The sequence below is a fragment of the Coffea arabica genome, chromosome 1c, assembly GCF_036785885.1.
Source record: "Coffea arabica cultivar ET-39 chromosome 1c, Coffea Arabica ET-39 HiFi, whole genome shotgun sequence".
Lineage (NCBI taxonomy): Eukaryota > Viridiplantae > Streptophyta > Magnoliopsida > Gentianales > Rubiaceae > Coffea > Coffea arabica.
In genome coordinates this window covers 10,844,642-10,870,450 of record NC_092310.1, presented here as the reverse complement: position 1 = coordinate 10,870,450, position 25,809 = coordinate 10,844,642, and the positions used below count along the sequence as shown (strand labels likewise).

The following is a 25,809-nucleotide window of genomic DNA, read 5'->3' as shown; positions in this document are numbered from 1 at the left end:
CAAAAAGCAGATTGCTCGGGAGAAATAAAGCCTGGGAGAAAAGCCCGCAATCTATTAGCAAGTACTTTCGTAAAAACCTTGTTAACGAAAGTGCATAGGCTAATGGGACGAAAATCTGCAAATGTAGCTGGATTTGGCCTCTTCGGGATCAGCACAATGACGGTACTAGCAATACCCTTTGGGATCGGGGTCCCAGCCAGAAAGTCTCTCGTCGCAGCCAAAACATCAAGAGCCACAGTGTCCCAGCAATGGCGGAAAAAAATGCCAGTGTAGCCATCCACACCCGGGGCGCTATCCTTATCCAGGTCAAACACGACCCCTTTTACTTCCTCCATCGTGACTTCTCTCATTAATTCCCCATTCTGAGCCGCCGACACGAGCTCCGGTATATGGGCCAAAAGATCCTCAACATCCCTGATCTGAGAAGTTGTTGGAAGAACCTAGCTGCCTCCTCTCCAACACTGTCGTCACCTTCAAGCCATGTCCCATCCGCATCCTGAATGCGATGTATGACAAGTTTCGACCGCTTTTCCCTAACAAAAGCATGGAAGTATTGTGTGTTTGAATCCTCGTCACTCACCCAGCGTAGGCGCGCCTTCTGTCGCCAGTAGTCCTCTTGAATACGTAAGCTGTGTAGCAGGCGGCCTTGTGCGCGGTGTAGTTCGGCCCTCGTCTCTTCTGTTTGGTGAGTTTCGTATATAACCTCCTTTTGCTGAACCTCAACCTCGTGCTGCCGGACGACTTGGAATATGTCGCCGAAATGCTCTCTACTCCATTGCCTTAAACAGGCTTTCAACCGCTTTAGCTTGAAAGCCAAGCGGTACATACCATACCCCTGCGTGGGTAAATCCCAATTGCTTTGCACCAGCAGCAAGAGCCCAAGGCTTGAAACCCAAAACGACTGGAATTTGAAAGACTTCGGAAAGCTAGCCGCGGCAGGCCGCAGAGTCACTAACAAGGGCGAGTGATCAGAGGTGGCACGATTGAGATGTTGGACAGAGGTATTCGGTAAGAAATCGAGCCAGTGCTGATTGACAAGCACCCTATCCAGCCGCTTCCAAATCCTGGCACCGGCTCTAACGCCTGACCATGTGTAAGTACTTCCGGAGAAGGGGAGCTCCTGGAGATGGCAGGCTGAAATTGCACCATTAAAATCAGAAATCGCCCCAAGGTCTTGGGTCGATCGGCCCGCATACTCTGCCAGGGTGCTGATAACGCTGAAATCCCCCCTACCAGCCAAGGTCGGGAGATGGACCCAGCGAGGGAGCTCAACTCAGACCATAAGATACGCCTTTCGGCCCTGGTACACTTGGCATAAACAAATGATGCATTCACAGTCTCAGTCCAAGAATCGTGGCCGACCATAACATGGAGGATTGTTCCGAATTGCAGAGCACATGAAAATGAAAGCCGAAACGCCAAAAAACCCAAATCTTATTCGAGGTATTAAGCAAGCAAAAATCAAAAGAAAGCTTCACATGCAAGGTTTCGACGTTGCATGCATCTGCCATAGGTTCTAAGAGAACTAAAACAGCAATGTGATGTAGTCGGAGCAAAGCCCGCAGACGACGAACGGATGCTTTATTCGTCGCTCCTTTAATGTTCCAAATGAGGAGATTATGCATTGGGAAAAGAAAGATGGGGTACCTCGATGGCTTTAGAAGCTTGTCGCGTAAGAATCTGCCGGGGAATAGCATGGTACACCCTTCGTTTCCTCGACTTCCGCGGGAGCACCATGGTGAAGCCGGACTTGTCGCAGTCTGCAACTTGCGTGGGCAACCGCGACCCCAAAGCCGAACTGAACTGCTGGAAGGAGGCTATCAGCGCAGCCCTGTCTGGTGCGGTCCTTCCCGGCTGATCCTCTCCATCCGAGAGAGAGCCCTGGGAGGGAACCTTTTCTTGCTCGACTAAATGGAGCTGTGTATCATCGCAAATTTTCCCCAAGGCTGAAGGGTTCTCCGTGACAACTACCCCCTCCTGGATATGCAAGGCAGGCATGGCAGCCCCAACAGGCGCAGCATCTGCGGTCAGCAAGAGACCAGGCAAGGGCGCTGGTGCCTCCCTGGGCTGGGCAGCAGCGGCGCTCCTCCCCTCCAGAGCCTGTGCCTCCATAGCCCTGGCATCCCCTCCTCCGACTGGTCTGCCCCTAGTCCCACGCCTGCTCTGTCCCAAGGCTGAAGGGTTCTCCGTGACGACCCCCTCCTGGATAAGCAAGGCAGGCATGGCAGCCCTAACAGGCGCAGCATCTGCGGACAGCAAGAGGCCAGGCAAGGGCGCTGGTTGCAAAACTGCCTCCCTGGGCTGGGCAGCAGCGGCGCTCCTCCCCTCCAAAGCCTGAGCCTCCATAGCCCTGGCATCCCCTTCTCCGACTGGTCTGCCCCTATTCCCACGCCTGCTCTGTCGACAGTCTGTATTGCAGTGACCCTGGCGGCTGCAAAGCGAGCAGTATGCGGGCAGGTTTTCATACGCTACCCGCTGCCAAAACCCATTGCTGCCCGTCCCAATCCAGATGCGACTCGGCAATTCCCGGGAGATGTCCAGATCGATGCAAATACGTGCAACACTGGGCCGAACCAAATTAGCAGTCGCAGCATCAACTTGCAAAGGACTGCCAATGGCCGCAGCAATTGAAAACAGCGATACTTTGTCAAAAAAATGGATGGGCAGATGTTCCAGAGCAACCCAGACAGGCGCATGAGTGGATTCGCTGGTAACCTTAAATTCTGGTGTCCACCTGAAATGCTAAAGGGTTCAATTATTTTTGGCATTTTTTCTTCTTGAATGATTAAACTTTTTAATCTTTCTAAATATTCCTTTTTTGCTAAGGGATCCTCAATTTTTTCTATTATGTCTAATAAAAATTCTTTATCTTCCCTTTTTGTAATTACATTTATGTATTTTGGACTGTTGAGACAATTACAATTTTTTTCACTTTCTGAACTACTTATATCATTATAATAACCATCTTCTGTGCTTTGTTCTTTTTCATTTATTAATTTATTTTTTATATCTTCCTCTTCTGCACAGATTTCATTTATTTTTTCTTTCAATTTACATTTATTTGCTTTATGTCCTACTTTCCAACATTTATAGCAGACAATTTTCTTTTTATAAAATTTTTTGCTTTTCCTTTTGTCATAATTTTCGTCTTTATTAAATTTTTTATATCTTAGGTATTTTTTGTCCTTTTTATTTTTCTTTTTGTATGCTGATGGTGATTTAATTTTTTTTATACCAAATGCTTCACAAAATGATCCTACTTCTTTTGTTTTTGAACCATATTTAATTTGAAGTTTTAATTCTGAACATAATATTAATCCTTCTTTTTTCACAAAAGCAAATAATTGTCCAAAAGTAATATTTTCGAATGAAATAACATCTGTTCCCATTTCTTTTTGTAAATTATCCATTATTCTTTGAGAAAATAAACTTGGTAATCCTGTAATAAATCTTTCCTTCCAAAATGACGCATTACAATCTGATTTTCTTAATACATTTTTTTTTTCGGCTAACCTCGAACACGAGGGGGGACGCCACTCCCAAATTTATTCACAAATAGACACAAGAGTCTGTTCTGAGATGTTTGCCAGAAGGGCTAAGACAACCGTACATAAGGCATTCGCATCTTATTTAGGCGGGCTAGCCCCTGTATGTAGTCCGGGAGGGTGGAGGCCCCAAAGCTGTGACCGACACCCGTGGAACTTGCTAGATTTGCCAGGGCGTCAGCCACCCCGTTTGCCTCCCGATAGACATGAGAGAAGGTAACCTGGCGGCCCAGCGCTAAGGCTTGGATGCTTGAGATAGTCTTCCATAGCTTCCAAGGTACTCGTCCCTTGCCATTCACCATAGCCATCAGAACCTGAGAGTCCATTTCAACTTGCAGAGAATGGTAACCTGTGGAGAGCAACATACCCTCCAGTAATGCCGAGGCCTCCGCTTCCATGTTTGTCCTTGATCCCAAAAAATAGGAGAAACCACGGAGGACATTACCCCCCGAGTCACGAAACACACCTCCCGCACCAGAGGAGCCTGGATTCCCTAGAGATGAGCCATCAACATTTAGTTTTACAAACCCTCCGGTGGTGATTCCCAAAGGACCCAGCGTGGGGCCATCCGCTTAAGTGATGTCAGTCGGAGAAACAAGCCCGAGTGGACCAGCTCCCCGTCATCCTGCGTCACTCGAGCGAAAGGCCGGACCTGAGACAAGTGATGCAGCAGCGTTTGAATATTCCAGCAAACCTGAGTTGGGGTTAAAACAACACCCTCAAACACCGCCATGTTCCTAGCTTTCCAAAGCCCCCAACAGATTAGCAACGGCAAAACCTTGCACAGCTTACCCCGTGCAGAGCCTGGAGGATGACATAGCCACCATTGCTGTAAACGGTAGATAGTGTCGACCGTAGGCGACTGAGGAACCCACAAGGCCCTGGCGAAAAAACTCCAAACCTGAGATGCTAGAACGCATTCCGATAAGACGTGATCTTGAGACTCTCCATTCAAGCAAAACGGGCACTTTGAAGGGAGGTGGAGTCCAAACCGCTGAAGGGCATCAGGGAAAGGGAGATACCGATTGAGCAGCTTCCACATAAAGACAGCAATCTTGCAAGGAGCACTGGCACTCCATACACACTTCCTTGATCCAAGGCAAGCTCTTTTGGGCCGCAAAGCGTCCCAAGCTGAAGAAATAGTGAAATCGCCAGAAGATGTGAGGGTCCAAGCTGGTCTAGCTCTGTCGTCTAACTCAATTAAGCGGGTGAATTGCGTCACCATATCAGAAACGGACAGCATTCGTCGCCAGACTCTGGATGCTCCACAGACTACCCCATTGTCCTCACTATAACGGGATCGCATGAATAGTGCCCACAAGGAGGAAGAATGGCGGAACTGCCACCACAGTTTGCAGCTGAAAGCCCCTTGTATGCTTTTAAAAGAACGTATGCCAAGGCCATCTTCCTCCACTGGATAACATAGGTTTTTCCAGGAACGCCAATGATGTTTAGGGCCCAGCTCCGTCTGCCCCCAGAAAAAATTGGCCATAAGGCGTTCCAGCTCCTTTAGCACCCCGGATGGCGGGTCCATAACGGCTAACACGTGCGTAGGTATGGCAGAGAGCACATGTTTAATAAGTATGAGTCGCCCCCCCTGGGAGAGGATCTTTTTCTGCCAGCCCGCAAGTTTAGCAATGAATTTATCGATTAGGAATTGGAAGTATTCTTTTTTCCTACGTCCTGCATATAGGTTGCATCCCAAATAAGGAAGCGGCAGAGTTCCATGCCTGAATCCAGTCATCTGTTGAATTCTATGAATCTGGCCAGTTCCATACCGCCTCGATGCTATGAATAAACTCTTGTGATTGTTAATCCGCTGGCCTGTTGCAGTTTGGTATAAATTTAAGAACCGAACCAAATTCCCGACCGACCTTCTATCTCCGCGCGAAAAAATGATGATGTCGTCAGCAAAGGACAAGTGAGTGACCCGAACGCAACAACGTGACGTTGCATAGTGAACCACTCTGCCCCCCTCGACCTGTGCATTCAGTCCCCTACTTAGAGCCTCAGACGCCAGAATGAAGAGGAGAGGGGACAGAGGATCGCCTTGCTTAATCCCACGGGAGGCCTGGAAAAAACCTTTGGACCTGCCATTGACCAACACAGAGAACCAGCTGTGGGAGAGATTATTTAAAATGGGCAAAATGAACCGGTAGGCAAAACCAAACTTGAAAAGGAGCTGCCGTAGGAACCACCATGACACCCTATCAAAAGCCTTCATCATGTCCAGCTTGAAGATGCAGTTATTTCCCCATGCCCTCTTGTCAATGGAGGCAATCATTTCTTGCGCCAAGAGCACGTTTTCAGCAATATCACGACCAGGGCAGAAAGCGGATTGCTCCGCAGAAACAATGCCCGAGAGGATTGGCTGCAAACGATTAGCAAGGACCTTTGTAAAAATCTTGTTTACAAAGGTGCACAGGCTAATGGGCCTAAAATCGGCAAACGTAGATGGGTTTGGCTTCTTCGGGATTAGGACAATCAAAGTGCTAGCAATACCTTTTGGGATCGGAGTCCCAGCTAAAAAATCCTTAGTCGCTGCTAAGATGTCAAGAGCTACGATATTCCAACAATGACGAAAAAAAACGCCAGTGAATCCATCCACACCCGGGGCACTATCCTTATCGAGGTCGAAAACCACCCTCTTGACCTCCTCCATGGTTACCTCCCCCAATAAGACATCGTTTTGATGCTCAGTCACAAGCCGCGGAATGTGTACCAGCAGATCATCCACGTCGCTAACCTCCTCAGCTGTAAGAAGACTCTGGAAAAAACCAACCGCTTCCTGGCCAATGCTGTCTTCATCCTCAAGCCAACTCCCCCCGCATCCTTAATGCGATGTATAGCCAGCTTCGAGCGCTTCTCCCTCACTGAAGCATGGAAGTAGCGTGTATTGCAATCCCCATCCTTTAACCACCGTAGGCGGGCCTTTTGACGCCAGTAGTCCTCTTCCACCCGAAGACTGTGCAATAGGATGCCTTTGGTCCGATGGAGCTCAGCTCTCGCCTCGTCCGTCGGGGCAGCCTCGAACAAGATTTCCTTTTGCTGGACCTCAAACTCGTTCTGCCGGACAGCCTGAAATATGTTGCCAAAATGTTGCCTGCTCCAGTGGCGTAAGCATGCCTTCATGCGTTTTAGCTTGAAAGCCAACCGGTACATACCATATCCCTGCGTAGGAAGTTCCCAATTGCTCTGCACCGTCGATTGAAACTCCGAGCTAGAAACCCAGAAATTTTGAAACTTAAAAGGCTTGGGAGCACTAGCATCAGCCCCCCGTAGATGCACCAATAAGGGCGTATGATCAGAGGTGGCCCGATTAAGATGCTGGACCGAAGTATTTGGTAGGAAGCTGAGCCATTGGTGGTTGGCCAGGACCCTATCCAACCGCTTCCATATCCTAGATCCTGACCTAACACCAGACCAAGTATATGAGCTTCCAGAGTAAGGCAACTCCTGAAGATGACAGTCTGAGATTGCTGCGTTAAAATCAGAAATGGCTCCCAGGTCTTGATGTGCTCGACCCGTATACTCTGCCAGCGTACGGATAGCATTGAAGTCCCCCCCTACCAACCACGGCCTTGTGATCGAGCTAGCAAGAGCGCGGAGTTCCGACCACAGAACATGCCTTCCCACCCTTGTACATTTAGCATAAATGAAAGAGGCAAAGAAAGTCTCGGTCGAAGAGTCATGACCCGCCATAACATGGAGGACTTGCTCTGAGTTGTGCACGACATTAAAATGAAAACCACACCGCCAAAAGACCCAGATCTTATTTGAGGGATTAAATAAACAAAAATCAAAAGATAACTTCAACCGCAAGCTTTCAATATTGAAAGCTTCAGCCATAGGCTCTAAAAGTACTAAAACAACAACTTGATGAACACGAATTAATAAACGCAAGCGACTTACAGAAAGTCTGTTCGTCGCTCCCCTTATATTCCAAATAAGCAAATTATTCATTGAAGGTAGAGTGAAAAGGTACCATAATGGCTTTAACAGCTTGCCGTGTCAAGACCTGTCGGGTCAGAGGGGTGGTAGCTCGCTTCTTCCTTGCCTTTCGCGAGAGTACCATGGTGAAACCATCTGCCTCCCGTTCAACAAACTTCTGCTGAACCCGAGGCCCCAGTGCCTTGCTGAACTGCTGAAGAGAGGCAACCAGTGTCCTCCTATCACGCGCACCCACCTCTGGCAAATCCTCCCCATCCGAAAGGGAGCCTTGGGGGGACAGCTTCTCATGCGCAGCTTGCTGGATTTGCGAATCATCGCAGATACGACCCAAGACTGGAGGGGTTGCAGAAACTTGCAAGACAGGAGCGGGGGCACCGCTATCCTCAACCTGGGCCGCCGCAACCTGCCTACCATCTAGGCACTCGCGACTAGAGCACTCAACCTGACCGCTGCCTACCTGCGCCTGTCGAGCCATAGAGACCTGTGATGGCTGCCCCCGTTCTTCATGCTTCTGGTGTGTCCCAGTTCTGGTGATGAGATACGCTAGTTGCGGAGCTTTGGATTGCTTTGCACCATTCGTGTCTTCGTGGGTCTGGGCTGCCGCCGCCGCCGTCAGAGGCCTGGATCCATTCCTGCGATATTTGTGCTGTCGACAGCCATCACTGGAGTGCCCCTGTCTATTGCAAAGAGGGCAATACAGCGGCAGGTTCTCGTAGTGAAGGCGTTGCCAGAAGCCAGAGTTGCCTGTCCCAATCCAGATGCGCTCGGGTAGGTCCTGTGAGACATCAAGATCCACGCAGATGCGTGCCACACTGGGCCTCGCCAAAGATGCAGTTGCGGTATCAATTTGCAGTGGGTTGCCAATGGTGTTGGCAATAGAGAAAAGTGACACCTTATCAAAAAAATGGATTGGTAAATGCTCTAACGCAATCCAGACAGGGGCTCGTGAAGATTCACTTGAAACTATAAAATCTGGGCTCCATTTAAAAACACGCATTGGGAATTCTGCAACGTTCCAGAACCCCTTTGTCCAGCACCGAAGGAAATCTTCCTCCAAGCAAAACCGTATGAGGATATGCCTCTGATCTAGCAAACCGACAGTGAAAGTGGACTTGAAACCGATCGCCAGGAGTGACTTACGAGTGACATCCAGGCTTGGCCTGCCATGGGAAAATTTTCCAACCACAGCAAAAGTGAAAGGAGCAGAAAGCTTTGCAATATCCTCTGCCGAGAAAAGGGCGGCCGGCTCTCCACGGTATTGTGCCGCAGTCTTGATCTTGCAAGGAGATGATGAGGGTGAAGGCTGCGCCTAGAGCACGGCCGCAAAGGAGCGGCCAGCCCCCCCTCCAGGCGGCTGAATGCCAGCCATGCAGAAAACCTAAACTTTTTAATACATTTGTTAAAAACATATCTTTGTACCACCTAAAGTCTGACAAAGTTGGACATCTTAAATTTGTTAAAAATACTTTATTTGCATTTAGATCTTCTTTTGGATTTCCTACAAAATACATTACTATTGTTACAATTAAAAATTCTGTAGCATCCGATTGTACTTGAATATTTCCTTGGTCATCTTCGACTTCTTGCGTATGATCTAATATAGATAATTTATCTTGAAGAGTTAAAGCATTATCCCACCAATTTTTTAATTGTCTTGTGAATCCTGATACTAATAATGTTGCTACATTTCTTTCTTGAATATTTTTAAGCTTATAGGCTAATCTAGCCATTCCCATTTCTTGTAGAGTATTTAATACTTTATATTCTGCTCTTCCATCTATATTCCATTCATAAATTGAATCTCCATCGTATTTGGTAATATGAAATTTTGATTTTTCTTCATATTGAATATCTGGGGGACTAGGTCTTGGATAATAATTTCTAGTAATTATCATTTGCCAATCTTTTTTATTACTTCTAAGAGGTTTTCTTCTTCTTATTTTATTTATTTGATTATCTCCTTCCTCTTTAAATTGATCTTCAATAGGTAAAATTATATCTTCATCACTTTCTGAATAACTTGAGTCTTCTGATAATATGTCATTATTTTTTAGATTATCTAATGTATTTATTCTAGAAGTTTGAGTTTGAGTTTCTGTTGTTAAACTTTGCAATGTTTGAGATATTCTATTTAATATATTATCTGTATTATTTATTCTTTGATTATTAACACTTTAAATAACTTTTGTTCTCTTTCTCTAGTAAAGCTTCTTGGTTGAAAGTGAGGTGCTGAAATATTATTAGGAAATCTTGTAACTGGTCTTTGAATACTATCTATCTTAGTACTTATTATTTCTATATGTTGTGATATAGTATGAAGAATTTGATTTGTGTAATTATTTTGCTGATATAACTTTTTGATATCATCCAAATTTATATTGTTACCACTACTACTTGCTTCAACTTCTCTACCTTTTTTAAAAGAGGATGCAATTATATCTCCTTGTCCTATGTTAATTTTTACTTCTTGTAATGGGAGATATATTGACGTTATTACTTGATCGTCTTTTAATATCCATTTTTTATATAAATTAGTTTGAACATTTTTTTGTGGAGTATTATATATATCATCTATTCCTATTTTTGCAATATAGAATGATAACCAAGTAAAGAAAGGAAAATCAAATTTTTTAATTTCTAGTTCATTTTTCCATTCTAATATTTATTTTTCTTTGCATTTAGAAGATCATTGAGAAAACCAAATTCTTTTTCCTATATTTTCTTCATCATCAAAATCTTCTTGTAAATATTTATGATTTATTTTATATTCTTTAATTATTACATTAATTTCTCCTTTCATCTGAGAGTGCGTTGGAGAATAATCTGATTGATTTTGATTAATTACCTCTGGAACAGGAGTTTTAAATTTGAATGTTGAAGTACTTTCTACAGGAAAATTTGTATCAATTGATTCATAACTAGATCTTCTAGCTGGTATCTAAGAATGGCTTGAAGTGGAAGGTTTTTCTCTAAATGAAAAAAATCTTAGTAAAACTTTTCCATCAAATTCTCCTATAATATCTTCCGGATTTATTTGTTCTATACTCCTTGGTGCTTGTGGATTTTGAATTATAAATTCACTAGGTATAGTAATTTCATTCCATTTTAATTTTTTTGGAGTATAAGTAGTAGGTCTATCAGCATCAACTTGTAATAATGTTATTTCTTCTTTTAAAGTGGGAGTTATTATAAATTTTGGATTTAATTGGGAAGACAAAGGTCTATAATACATTCTATAAATTATAGCAAAATTCTTTGTATGTTTTTCAAATTCGTCACCTTGTCAATGAATATCCAATATTACTGAATTCAAAACATATGGATCTGTTAAATCTACGGAAAAATTTGGAGCACAGTTAAAATAAATTGGTCCATTACATACATTTGTTTGAATCATAGATAAAAGTGAAGTTTTATATCTTTTGAGTCTAGTATCTCTTAAAGCTAGATATATAGGTGCATCTACTCCTAAATGAAATAAGGGTTTAATCGCAACTTGAATTAAACCTATATGAATATATCTATATCCTTTACTAAGATACTTTTGAATTGTATTATGATTCAATAATGGAATAGTTTGATATTATTCTTGAATAGAAGTAGTCTCTTCATGAGTTTTAATAGATAAAGTTGTTTTGAAATCTAAAGGGCCTATTCTATAAATATGTTCTATCTTTTCTCCTGGAATAGTCCAGTCTGAATTATTTACGGGCATATGATATTCATGACTTTGTACTATATTAGTTTGTTTTGAACTAGATCCTAATTTTAATTGTCTAAGAAATGCAGCCATGTTTAATATCCTATTTAAAATTTTTATCCTATCAGGAACAACCGAGCCTATGCGTGGAACATCCTATTGTGGACTTACCAACCATCTTATAAAGCTTCAATGTTTTACCAATGATTAAGAAAAAATTTTAAATCAGATAAGTAAACATAAAAGCATGAATTAGAAAATTAAAACAAGATATCTTTAAAAACAATTTATAATTACGGAATGGCTCTGATACCAGAACCAACCCAGGTATGATAAAATATAAGCATATAAAACTTACAGGTAATCAAAGTAGCCTTTGAAACGGAAGCCTTTAAGATGAAATCAAACTTCGAATCTTTATTGAAAGGTTGAATAGAAGTGCGTACAAAGAAATTTAAAAACTGACAAAGGAGAGGCTTACAGAGAGATTTTTAGGATGGCTAAAAAACTCGATGCCCTTTCCTCTCATTTTGAATCCTATTTATAGAGACTTCTATCTTTGAATTTCATTTGCATTTCCATGCTGACACTTTCGTTTGAATTTCATTTTAGTTGCCGACACCTTATCTTCTCATGATTGATTTTTTTGAAATTCTTATCTTATCTTGAAATTGGCATCTTTGAAATTGGCAGACAACTTTATCAAAAGTCCGTCGGGTCTTGAGCACAGAGGCCACCAAATGGATCAAAAGTTGATTCTGATGACGATCCAGCTAACTCATCTTTTTTATCTTCTTCTTTTTTGTCTTGACTTTGCAAATAATTTAGGTATTCTTTGAACATTTCTGGATTTTGCATCATCTTCTTCATTAAGAAATCATTTGCCGTAGTTTCTGATGTTGAGCAACTTTTCTCCTTTTCCTTCTTCTGTGGAGTAGTTGGAAAATTAACTCCTTTGGTAGATTGCTGATTTGGATTTGTCCATTTGATTTTTTCTCCCGTCTCTAGGAATCTTAATACATTTTTTTGGTCACAAAATTGTTGATTGAATCCTATCCACCATTTGATTTTGAATTTTCGGACTAGTGACATTGGAAGTGGTTTTTCCCATTCTTGATGAACTTTGAAACTCCAGCAAAAAATCTATGGTACTTTAAATTCCATGTGGAATAGTATTGGCCTTGTATATTCTTCTCCCCCTGCTTTTTTGAGATAAGTTTGAAATCCCATGAGAACGTTTGAAGGTAAAATTTCTGTTTAAGGACCAAACCATTCCCACCAATGGTTGAACCAAATTGGAAATTCTCTACTTGTAAGGATCGAAAACAACCTAAGAGGGGGGTGAATTAGGTTATCTAAAAAATCAAGCCAAGATATGAGTCACCTTCCTCTTTTCTTTGACCTAAATTTCTTTTTCAAAGGAACCTTACTGAAAACCAGTTGATGGATTAGTATAAATAGTTTGTGAGTAGAACAAGTAAGCAATTTATATCAAGACAGTAAATGAAGGGATGGAATTTGCAAACCAAATTTCAAACTTGACTAAGTTTGAATAACACTTTATATATGTATCAAGCTTCTTCACAGCTGATCAACTTTTAACCAATCTCTTGTGTACAAATGAAGGATCACTTCTTTCTTGCCTCAAGTCTCACTCGATCAAGCAAAGAAATTTTACAATCACACGGATAACCCTCACAAAGCTACACTATTGATGAAATTAGATCACACTTGAAAAGCTAAAAGGAGATTACACAACTAAAAGTACAAATCTTCTTTTTGGAATATTCACACACTTGAATCACTCAAGATCTGATGTAGAATTAATGTGTAAAGTTATCCTGAGGTGGTTGACTTTGTTCTTTTTATAGGAGACCAGAAAATTTTTCAATTAATGCTGTCAACGGGTAGAAGGCATCTGAAGAGTCAACTAGTCGTTAGTGCTGTCCGACGTCCGATAGTCAGATTTTATGCGTCCGAGTGAGGTCAGTGAGTTCGAGAGATTTTCTTGACCCACTTAAGACGTCCGATCCCTTCTCGCCATGCGTCCGAGGGTAAGATGCAGACTTGGAGGTTCCTCTTTAATTCCTTCAGACGGCCGATACATCCAAGGTGTGGCGTCCGAAGTGTAGCAATGCTTGTTGGACGTCCGATGCTCAGGTGTTGAGCGTCCGATCGTGATCAGTAATTGTAGAAGCCCTGGCTTGCCTTCTTCGGACGTCCGAGTCTGAGTTCTTCATATGTCCGAAGAGACTCAATGGATGTCGGACATCCGATACTCTCCTTTTGTGAGTCCGACATTTTCCTCTGTACTTTTCACCTTTTTGATCCTCTTTTTGCTCTAAGACCTCAGACCTGTTTAGTGTCATTTCTGAAAGGAGTTTCTTCAAAAATTATTAGTAACATCCGTTTGTTTTGTTAATCATCAAAAGATATGAAACAATCTTTCCTTTTTTTATGATGACAAAACATATGGATAGAGCAAAAAGAAATGCGAGCTGGGATAACAGCTCCCCCTAACGAAGTGCAATGAGTATACGAAAAGAAACACAACTCCCCCTAAAACTGACACCCCCAAACTAATTTCTTTATACCATTAGTGCTAATCCATTTCTCCCCCTTTTTGTCATCACAAATGCATGTTTGCCATGTCTAATTAAATTTGATACCAGCAACATCAGATAACATCAGTGATCCATTAGCAATAACAATTTGACAACAAAGATCAGATAATATTAGAAAAGTCCATTCATGCTCAGAGACATTCAATCATAACAAACACAGAAACACATCCATTCACAGCAGATAACATCATAAACAGTAGAAAATATCCAGTTGTACAGACCAGAAATACAACTCTTAGTACATAACATACGAAAAGTTTTGTAGTGCAATAGATGAATGTCCTAAAATAAAGTGCAGTGACCTAGCAGTGCCTAGATAGTGATCTTAGATGATCCAGGCCTCCTTCTGGCCAGACGAAACTGTTCAAAATCCTCTTCTTCCTCAATTTCTTCATCGTCTTCTTCATATGCCTCCTCAGTAGCTGGAGTCTTGCCTTTATCCTTGGGCTAGAGCTGGAAGCTGGTGTGGCCTCAGTACCAGTAGTTGGCCCTGTGGGTTCAGGTCTTGGCTTTTTCTGATGAGCATTTTCATTGTTTTCAGGTATTGGAGGCACAAGAAGCTTCATTTTTTCCATGAAGGAAGATTGTTGGGCAGGGATCATAGTCATCATGAGACCATCTTCAATAAGCATAACATGCTGTTTTAGGTTTTCAAGCAAGGAGATGACCTCAGAATTGGATGCAAAGGGCTTGCTGGCAGACTTTCTAGGATGAATGGTGAAAGGAGAGACATAGTCTGATTGATCACGAGGAATCCTAGGAGTGACAGGGGTTTCATGAAAGTTTTTCCTTCTAGACTCAGCCACAGTCTCCTTATAGCACCAATGGCCATCAAAAAATCTTAAGTTCTTTCTTTCAAAGTAAGCTTTTGAGAAAACTGATAAAGCACTGTTTTTGGGAGATTTTTCAGAAAAAGGTATTTCAAAATGGACAAAAATAGGGGTCAGAAATTTGCCATAAGAGAGATTCCTACGACTGTCAGTGCTAATTTTGAGCAGAAACTTGCACATTACAAATCCAAAGTCAATGCGAATTTTTTCAGCAAAACAGTAGAAAAGATAGAGTTCCATTTTATTTGCATCTGTTCTGTGACCATCAATTGGCACCAACAGATTCGAAATGATGGTCAAGATGATCAAATTCTGAGGATTGAGATCATCTAATCTTGCCTCAGCAGGAGTATTGAAGTGGGTTTGAAAATAAGTCATGAGTTTAGCATTGTAAAAATGATGGTAGGCAGAAGGAAATTCCTCATACGAAAAGAAATTTACAATTTTTCCTTTGAAACCAGATTCAATACTAGTTTTCAGAATGGAATTCACAATGTCAGGTGTTAATGTGATGTCTACAGAGTTGACTCTAGAGATCAGTTCAGTGTGTGATTTACCCTTTCTAAGATTAGCAAAGAATTGATAACGCATGTCAGGGTAAAAGGCATTAGGAATAGTCAGAAGATGAGTCCATTTCTGGAATTCAAACAATTTAATAACAGGTTCAAGATCAAGCTTACGAAATTCATAGGGAAGGATGAGCCTTTGGGTGATGAATCCTTTTTGAGAGACTAACTCAAATCTTTCTCTGGCTTCATTATCAATGAATTTTGGAAGAGGAGTAGGTTCTTCTACGGGTTGAGAAACAGGAACCTTCCCAGAACGTTTCCTCTTCGAGATTTGTGTGGCAGATGATCCAACATTTTGAGCCTCAGTCCTTGTCCTTGGAGATTTTCTGGTGGAGGGTTCAGGTGTTTGCTGAATCTCAGCAATGTTTCCTTCATTCTGCTGATTATCAGAGGGATCAGCAGATTGCTTTTTCTTGGATTGGGGAGTGCTCTTCTTCTTTGCTGTTCTTTTCCTTTTCCCAGATGACCTTGTGACAGTTTCATCATTCTGGGTAGCTTGTTCTGGTTTCTCATTTCCACCAACTGTGTTTCCATCAGAGTACTGCTCTTCCATCTACTCATCAGATGGTTCAGTAGTTGGAGAAACCCTCTTTCTTTGGGCAGTTTGCTTCACTTTACCACTACGGGTCACAATCTTCCTTTTAGGTGCTTTGGTAGACGGTTCCACAATTTTAATGTCCTCATCTCTAAGTCTAAAGGACCGTCCGGCACTAGTAGATCCTCCTCTGATTCTAACCATGTTGCAATGTGGATGTGTTTTTGATGCAGAACGTGTTGTACAGAGGAAGAATGCAGTATGAGCAAAAATGAGAATGCACTGAAATGCCGTAAGGAGAGAATTATAAGAAGTTAGGGTTTTGGATGTAAATTGGGAACAATGGGGTAGTTGGGGGTTAGGAGTGATTTTTATGGGTGGTTAACGGGCAACAGAGGTGTAATGGCGTTGGTTGAGTCAATTTTTTGGAACTTGATTTGAGGAGAGAGGAATTTGAATTTTAAATCTGAGAGAAGACTGAAAGGTTGCGTCCGAGACCGTGGAGAAAAATGAACTGAGTGAGGTGGGTAACTGCCTTATAAGGCTCAATTTTTGAGTGTCGGATGTCCGAACGAAGTGAAGCGTCCGACACAACCGTCTGAACCAGTGTCTTTCCAGAAGAGAATGAAGAACACTGTCGGACGTTCGTTTTGAATGTATTGGACGTCCGATAAGAAGTGACCAAAGAGAAACTTAGAAGATTTTTTCTGAGATGCCTAGTTTTGTTCTCAGATATATAAAATGATCCAGTGGAAGGGCTTTTGTGAGAATATCAGCAATTTGATCTTTGGAACAGACGTATTGAATACAAATTTTACCCTTGTGGACAAGATCACGAATGAAGTGATGCTTAATGTCTATATGCTTTATTCTAGAATGTCGAATGGGATTTTTTGTGAAATTGATAGCACTAGTGTTGTCACAAAACATAAGTACATAATTATATACTAACCCGAAATCATTCAATGTATTTTTCATCCACAATAATTGAGCACAACAGGCACCAGCAGCAACATATTCTACTTCGGTGGTAGATAATGAAATGGCATTCTGTTTCTTGCTGAACCAGGACACTAAGCAATTTTCAAGAAAATTATATATAGCAGTTGTATTTTTTCTATCTACTCTACAGCCACCAAAATCAGCATCAGAGAATCCACACAAGGGAAGTTCATGACATTTAGCATACCAAAGGCCAAAATTCACAGTTCCTTTTAAGTATCTAAAGATTCTTTTTACAGCAGTTAAATGTGATTCTTTTGAACAAGATTGAAAGCGAGCACACAAGTACACAACAAACATGATATCAGGTCTACTCGCAGTTAAATAAAGTAAGCTACCAATCATACCTCTATACTTCTTTTCATCAACTTTTGTACTTTCTTCATCTTTGTCAAGCTTGACAGATGTGCACATGGATGTTCCAACTTGCTTTGAGTCCTCCATCCCAAATCTTTTTAGCAGATCCTTGGTGTATTTGGTTTGATTGATGAATGTTCCTTCTTGGGTTTGTGTCACTTGGAGTCCAAGAAAGAAATTTAGTTCTCCCATCATGCTCATTTCAAACTCTTTTTGCATGATTTTGGAGAAATTCTTGCACAATCTCTCATTAGTAGCACCAAATATGATATCATCAACATAAATTTGAACAATTAGAAGATCATACAAACTTTGTTTAGTGAAAAGGGTAGTATTCACTATACCTCTTTTGAAACCATTTTCAATCAAAAAATCACTCAAACGTTCATATCATGCTCTTGGAGCTTGTTTTAAGCCATATAGAGCTTTTGAGAGTTTGAAAACATGATTTGGATAATTTTCGTTTTCAAAACCAGGAGGTTGATCAACATAAATTTCTTGATCAATAAAACCATTTAAGAAGGCACTTTTAACATCCATTTGAAATAACTTAAAGTTCTTGAAACATGCAAAAGTTAAGAACATTCTAATAGATTCTAGCATAGCTACGGGTGCAAAAGATTCATCAAAATCTATTCCTTCTTCTTGAGTGTATCCCTTAGCTACCAATCTGGCGTTATTTCTAACTACCTCACATTTGTCATTCATTTTGTTTCTAAACACCCACTTAGTGCCAATAATATAGTGATTTTGTGGTCTAGCAACTAATGTCCAGACCTTGTTTCTTTCAAATTGATTTAACTCCTTTTCCATGACTAAAATTCAGTTCTCGTCTTTCAATGCATCAACAACATTTTTGGGCTCAAAATGTGAGACCAATGCAAAGTTATCTATTAATTGTCTAGAAGAGAAACGTGTTCTGACCTTTTCAGATGGATCCCCAATAATAAGTTCCTTGGGGTAATTTTGGACGAATTTCCAGGCTTTTGGAAGATCATTAGGAATTCCAGTGTCACTGTCATTGTCTTCTCTAGCAGGACTGTCTTGATTTTCATCATCCTTTGAATCATTTTCTGATGGAGCTGTGCCTTGATTGCTGATTGTTAGCTTCTTTAGTTCATCTCGAACACCTGTATCATCATCTTCACCACAACTCATGGAAGTATCACCATTAGATTCATCAAAAGTGATATGTATGGCTTCTTCTATAACCAGAGTTCTGCGATTATAAACTCTAAAGCCTATCTTGTTTTCACAATATCCCAAAAAAATTCCCTCATCAGATTTCTTGTCAAACTTTTCAAGATATTCCTTGATGTTCAAGATAAAACATTTACAACCAAAGACTTTAAAGTAACCAACAACAGGCTTTTTGTCAAACATGAGCTCATAGGAAGTTTTGTTCAAAATTGGTTTTAAGAGAACTCTGTTCATGGTATAACAGGCTGTGTTTATGGCTTCAGCCCAAAAGTTTTTTGGCAAATTGCATTCACTGAGTATGGTTCTAGCAGTAACTCTCAAGGTTTCTATTTTTCCTCTCAACCACTCCATTTTGCTGAGGTACTCTTGCAATAGAAAACTCATGTGTAATACCATTGATGTCACAAAATTCAGGAAAACCACAGAAACGAAATTTTGTGCCATTGTCAATTCTTATTTTTATGATTTTTAAACCAATCAGATTTTGAACCTTGGTAAACAGGGAAATAAAGTTCTTGAAAGCATCATCTTTATGTGCAAGAAACATCACCCAAGTGTATCTAGAATAGTCATCAACAACAACAAAACAGAATCTCTTCCCACCAAGGCTTGAGGTTTGAGTTGGCCAAAAAGATCAAGATGAAGAAGTTCTAAGGGCTTACAGGTAGAAATACATTTTTTGGTTTAAAAGATACATTGACTTGTTTTCCAAATTGGCAAGCATCACAGATGCGATCTTTACAAAAATTGAGTTTTGGTAGCCCTCTAACCAGGTCCTTTTTAGAAATCTCTTTCAACAAATCCATATTGAAGTGACAAAGCCTTCTGTGCCACAACCAGGGATCCTCATTTGCAACTTTGAGACAACTAAGGCTGGAAGCAACTTTTTCAAGAAACACCACATAAATATCATTAACTCTTTTTTCCTTAAAAACAATGTTAAACTTTGAGTCAAAAACAAGACATTCATGTTTCTTAAATAACACAAGCAGGTTCCTATTACATAGTTGGCTAACACTTAGCAGATTGTAACCCAGGTTGTCAACTAAAAGAACATTATGAACCAAAGTCTGACCATTCTTACCAACATCACCAATTCCAATGGTTTTGGCTTTATTATCGTCTCCAAAAGTAACCTTTCCACTTGTTTTTGGCTTGAGTTTGATGAACTGGGATGCATCACCAGTCATATGTCTTGAGCAACCACTATCTATGAACCATTTTGATTCTTTAACAATGTTCACCAGTTTTACCTATACAGAAGTCCACAATATAATGTTTGGTACCCATTACTTCTTGGGTCCTTCATGGTTAGCATTATGTCTAACAATCCACATGCATCTCATTCCATTTCTCATGTTTTTCTTAACATAGCAGTTGCTACTCATGTGACCAAATTGACAACAAAAATTGCATACAGTTATTGGATCAATCAGATGAACAGGTTTAATAAATCTGACTTGCCTTCTCCTGTAGATATTAAACTCATTTTTACTATAATTCAATCTTGTCTGATGAGTGTTAAGATGAGATTCAGTGTCATTCTTTTGAAGGCGATTCTGTTTTATGTGTTGCAAAAATTGACATAAATCATCCATCCTCCTTTTTAGACTGCATTGTTCACCTCTGAGTATGTTACAGAGTTTTGTCCTTTTGTTAAGTTCAGCAAGCACATCAGTTTCAATCCTCTTCCGGTTCTCATTTTCATGCTTAAGACCCTTGTTTTGTCGAAAACAGATTTGCATTATCTTGTAATAGAAAGCTAACTTTCTGTTTTAATTCCTTGTTTCTAATATAGGATTCTTTTAAATTGTCATGCATTTTTTCTAGAAAAGAATTAACATCTTCATCAGATTCACTATCACTATCAGTTTTAGAGTTGCATTGAGTTACCTCTTTGTCTCCAATGGCCATGAAAGCCACTTGAGCAGATTCCTCTTCTTCGTCAACTTTACCTTCTGAGTTGCAATCATTCCAGGTGATCTGAAAATTGTTGAACTTTGGTTTTCGTTCAACCTTGTTCTCCTTCTTTTTCTTCATTGGACACTCATTTGCATAGTATCCTGGTTGGCCATATTCAAAACACTTATCAGTTTGTTTTTTGTTGAATTCCAGCTTTCCTTTATTTCTGAAATTGTTGGAATGATTTGGAAAGGAATTGCTATGTCCTCCTTTTCTGAATCTCCTCTTGTTGAGTATTCTTTTGAAGTCTCGTGTGATGAGTGCAATGTCACTGTCATCACCTTCCATGTCATCTTCATCAAGTGAGATTGTATCATCTTCTTCTTGTGAGGTCTTCAGAGCTATGCTTTTTCTAACTTTTGTGTCTTCTTCTTTCTGCACCTTGAACTTGAGTTTTAACTCATAAGAGGTTAATGAATTTATAAGGGATTCAATAGATAAAGTGTTCAGATCTTTGGCTTCCTCAATGGCAATCACTTTGCTCTCCCAATCCTTTGACAGAGCATTCAGAATTTTTCTGTTTTTCTCACATAGAGAGTAATCTTTCTCAAGAACTTCTAGATCCTTAATAAGATCATTGAATCTGCAATACATCTTGTCAATATTTTCGTGAGCTTCCATTTTGAAGGATTCATACTTCGTGACCAGAATGGACTTCTTCTGTTCTCTCACATTTTCACTCCCTTCGTGTATTTCTCGAAATTTATCCCAAATTTCTTTTGCAGATTTGCAGCCCTTAATTTTAACAGATTCGTTTGAGTCTAAAGCACTGTACAGTAAGATGAGTTGTATCTTCAGCAGTTAGTTCCCTTCTTGTTTTGGTCTCAGCTTGTTCGTCTCTGCATCAATGGTAGAAGCATCAAACGGTCATTCATTAACAATAAACCATAGCTCAATATCAATAGATTGTAAGAAGATGATCATCCTCTCCTTCCAACTCACATAGTTTGACCCATTGAACATAGGAGGTCTGGTAATAGATTGTCCCTCAAAGAACATGGCATTGTTGGTTGTCATTTTTTACTCCCAAGTTGATTGAGTTTAACCTCAAGAAGACCAAGCTCTGATACCAATTGTAAGGATTGAAAACAACTTAAGAGGGGGGGTGAATTAGGTTATCTAAAAAATCAAGCCAAGATATGAGTCACCTTCCTCTTTTCTTTGACCTAGATTTCTTTTTCAAAGGAACCTTACTAAAAACCAGTTGATGGATTAGTACAAATAGTTTGTGAGTAGAACAAGTAAGCAATTTATATCAAGACAGTAAATGAAGGGATGGAATTTGCAAACCAAATTTCAAACTTGACTAAGTTTGAATAACACTTTATATATGTATCAAGCTTCTTCACAGCTGATCAACTTTCAACCAATCTCTTGTGTACAAATGAAGGATCACTTTCTTCTTACCTCAAGTCTCACTCGATCAAGCAAAGAAGTTTTACAATCACACGGATAACCCTCACAAAACTACACTATTGATGAAATTAGATCACACTTGAAAAGCTAAAAGGAGATTATACAACTAAGAGTACAAATCTTCTTTTTGGAGTATTCACACACTTGAATCACTCGAGATCTGATGTAGACTTAATGTGTAAAGTTGTCCTGAGGTGGTTGACTTTGTTCTTTTTTATAGGAGACCAGAAAATTCTTCAATTAATGCTGTCAACGGGTAGAAGGCATCTGAAGAGTCAACTAGCCGTTGGTGCTGTCGAACGTCCGATAGTCAGATTTTATGCATCCGAGTGAGGTCAGTGAGTTCGAGAGATTTTCTTAACCCACTTAGGACGTCCGATCCCTTCTCGCCATGCGTCCGAGGGTAAGATGCAGACTTGGAGATTCCTCTTTAATTCCTTCGGACGGCCGATACATCCAAGGTGTTGCGTTCGAAGTGCAGCAATGCTTGTCGGACGTCCGATGCTCAGGTGTTGAGTGTCCTATCGTGATTAGTAATTGTAGAAGCCTTGGCTTGCATTTTTCGGACGTCCGAGTCTGAGTTCTTCATACGTCTGAAGATACTCAATGGATGTCGGACGTCCGATACTCTCCTTTTGTGCGTCCGACATCTTCCTCAGTACTTTTCACCTTTTTGATCTTCTTTTTGCTCTAAAACCTCAGACCTGTTTAGTGCCATTTCTGAAAGGAGTTTCTTCAAAGATTATTAGTAACATCCGTTTGTTTTGTTAATCATCAAAAGATATGAAATACTACTGCAACTTTCTTTGAATGTGAAGAACCAGGAATGATTGAATGGTCTATACAAAAAGCACGATACCATGCAATTTTGTAATCTTGATAAGTAAATCCATCTGGAATGAATCTGATTGAGAAAAATTTCTTTGAATAAAGAGAAGTCCATTCATTAGAAGAAAAAACTTTCTTTATAATGCATTTTGAATGGCTAACAATTTCTGGATTCTTTTTATTTGGAATAGGAAAAATCTCAACAGATTGAGTATCAGTGAGAATTAATTCATAATAATCTATATTTTTTATGGATCATCTGGTTGCCAGAAACATTTTGGAGGAAAAAATCTTTGAGTAAAAGAGTTAAATGCATTGTAAAGAGGCATCTCTTGGAACTGGTTAAAGTAATATGTTGAGTAATAGGTTTGGTAAAATATAGATTTTCATTGGTTTTTTCTGGGGTTCTTGGAATTTGTTGAATGGGTCTTATTTGAGAAGAAGTTGGAGTACGAGCAGCTTAACAATAAGTCAATGCTGGAAAATCTTGCAATAATTGAAATCTATTTTGAGTTACAGGAGTAAGACTCATCTCATAGTTTTGAGGAGTCTTGGGTCGAGAACTTCCTGCTTTTGAATCCGTGATCCTGCAAAATTAACATCAAGAAATAATTTTGTTGAGTTTCCCTCGAAACTATTTAATTTGTTGGTCATAATATTGAATCTCTTCCTGAGGATGACCGGCTTTTCTGAGGACATTTTTGAAATAATATTGGAATTAATTTGTCTTTTGAGAAGAAAGACTTTTTCTTTTGGAGTCTGGACAGACCAAAAACTAGGCCTAATATAAACATGGGAATGATTTTGAATGTGATGATGAGGAATAGGCTGAATTTCTCCTTGTGGATTTTTAATATAGTAAGTATGATATCTATGGGAAATATTTTTATCTTTTCTTTGAAAAATAGGATCGTCCCTTTCTTTTCTCAACCTGCGAATGTATTCTTTGTGAGTTTCACGTGCCATTTCCCTGTAAAAATTCTCTTGTCAAGAAGTCAGGAAGAGAATTATTTTCTCCTTTAATAAATTCTATTTCAAAATGAAATACTGATAAAATTGCTTGCCATTTAGCAAAAATTTGCTTTGAAACTATATTTTGAACATCCTTTTGTAAAACTTCTTTTGCTGATTTACAATCTATTCTTAGTAAAAAAATTTTATTGTACAAATCATCTTGAAATTTTGATATGCATAATACTATAGACAAAATTTTCTTTTTAATAGTTGAATAATTTTTTTGTGGATCAGACATTGTTCCTGAATGAAATTTAACTAATTCTTCTTTTAGATCTTCCAGTCTTTGTTTTAGTATTCCCCCATATCCTAATTCTGATGCATCTGTTTCTACTATCATAAAAGTTTTAGGATGAGGAAGACATAAACATGATAATGATTCAATTTTTTATTTAAGATATCTAATTTTTTTAGTATGTTCTTCTGTCCATGGTTTTGGATTTTTCTTTAATCTATTAAACAATATCGAGTTTTTTAGCCACCCTAAAAATCTCTCTTTAAACCCCTCCTTTGTCAATTTTTAAATTTCTTTGTACGCACTTCTATTCAACCTTTCAATAAAGATTCGAAGTTTGATTTCATCTTAAAGGCTTCCATTTCAAAGGCTACTTTGATTACCTGTAAGTTTTAAATGCTTATATTTACCGTTTCAAAGGCTACTTTGATTACCTGTAAGTTTTATATGCTTATATTTTTTATAATTAAAAAATTATGTCTAATACAATAATTATCATTACATATTGATCCTTTTGTGAATTTATATTTTACTTGTAAATTTTCTCCATTTGCTGCCATTAAAATTTCATTCGTTCTATCACAATATTTAGTAGGGATTATTCCTTCTTTTATACAACTTGAATCTGCTCCACTATCTAGTAAAGCTATATATGTTTCTTTAAAATCTTCTACTGTTATTGTGACTAAAGTATACCACTTTTGAAATGTTATTTTTTCTATTATATTTAAATATTGTTTCTCATTTGGAGGATCTCCTGTAATAATTATTTCTTCTGTGCTTAATGTTTTTGAAGTAGAAGGTTGATTTTCTATTACTGTTATTTTTGCTTCTATTTCTAAATCTTTAGTTTTTAATTCTATAATTTCTTTTTGTAATTGTTTTACTTGATTTTTTAAATTATTAATTTCTGTTTGAAGATCTTTAGTAGTTTCTTTTCTCATATTGTTTATATTAGGATATTTATCTAGTAATTTTGAAATGCTAAAGGGTTCAATTATTTTTGGCATTTTTTTTTCTTGAATGATTAAACTTTTTAATCTTTCTAAATATTCCTTTTTTGCTAAGGGATCCTCAATTTTTCTATTATGTCTAATAAAAATTCTTTATCTTCCTTTTTTTGTAATTACATTTATGTATTTTGGACTGTTGAGACAATTACAATTTTCTTCACCTCCTGAACTACTTATATCATTATAATAATCATCTTCTGTGCTTTGTTCTTTTTCATTTATTAATTTATTTTTTATATCTTTCTCTTCTGCACAGATTTCATTTATTTTTTCTTTCAATTTACATTTATTTGCTTTATGTCCTACTTTCCTACATTTATAGCAGACAATTTTCTTTTTATAAAATTTTTTGCTTTTCCTTTTGTCATAATTTTCGTCTTTATTAAATTTTTTATATCTTAGGTATTTTTTGTCCTTTCTATTTTTCTTTTTGTATGCTGATGGTGATTTAATTCTTTTTATACCAAATGCTTCACAAAACGATCCTACTTCTTTTGTTTTTGAACCATATTTAATTTGAAGTTTTAATTCTGAACATAATATTAATCCTTCTTTTTTCACAAAAGCAAATAATTGTCCAAAAGTAATATTTTCGAATGAAATAACATCTGTTCCCATTTTTTTTTGTAAATTATCCATTATTCTTTGAGAAAATAAACTTGTTAATCCTGTAATAAATCTTTATTTCCAAAATGATGCATTACAATATGGTGTTCTTAATACATTTGTTAAAAATATATCTTTGTACCACCTAAAGTCTAACAAAGTTGGACATCTTAAATTTTTTTAAAAATGCTGTATTTGCATTTAGTTATTCTTTTGAATTTCCTACAAAATACATTACTATTGTTACAATTAAAAATTCTACAGCATCTGATTGTACTTGAATATTTCCTTGGTCATCTTCGACTTCTTGCGTATGATCTAATATAGATAATTTATCATGAAGAGTTAAAGCATTATCCCACCAATTTTTTAATTGTCCTGTGAATCCTGATACTAATAATGTTGCTATATTTCTTTCTTGA

At 38.9% G+C, this 25,809-nt stretch overlaps 2 protein-coding genes across 2 annotated transcripts; both read right to left on the bottom strand.

The window, feature by feature from the left end:
• Window positions 1-349: 349 nt before the first annotated feature.
• LOC140038953 (uncharacterized) lies at window positions 350-3,943 on the bottom strand. Its single transcript, XM_072084655.1, has 3 exons — window positions 3,606-3,943; window positions 1,648-2,734; window positions 350-1,120 (listed from the first exon to the last, which is right to left on the bottom strand). Exons 1-3 carry the CDS (start codon window positions 3,941-3,943, stop codon window positions 350-352), a joined length of 2,196 nt encoding a protein of 731 aa, XP_071940756.1.
• Window positions 3,944-6,245: 2,302 nt separating this feature from the next.
• On the bottom strand, window positions 6,246-7,394 carry LOC140038952 (uncharacterized). The gene has a single exon (XM_072084646.1). It carries the CDS (start codon window positions 7,392-7,394, stop codon window positions 6,246-6,248), a length of 1,149 nt encoding a protein of 382 aa, XP_071940747.1.
• Window positions 7,395-25,809: the final 18,415 nt, after the last annotated feature.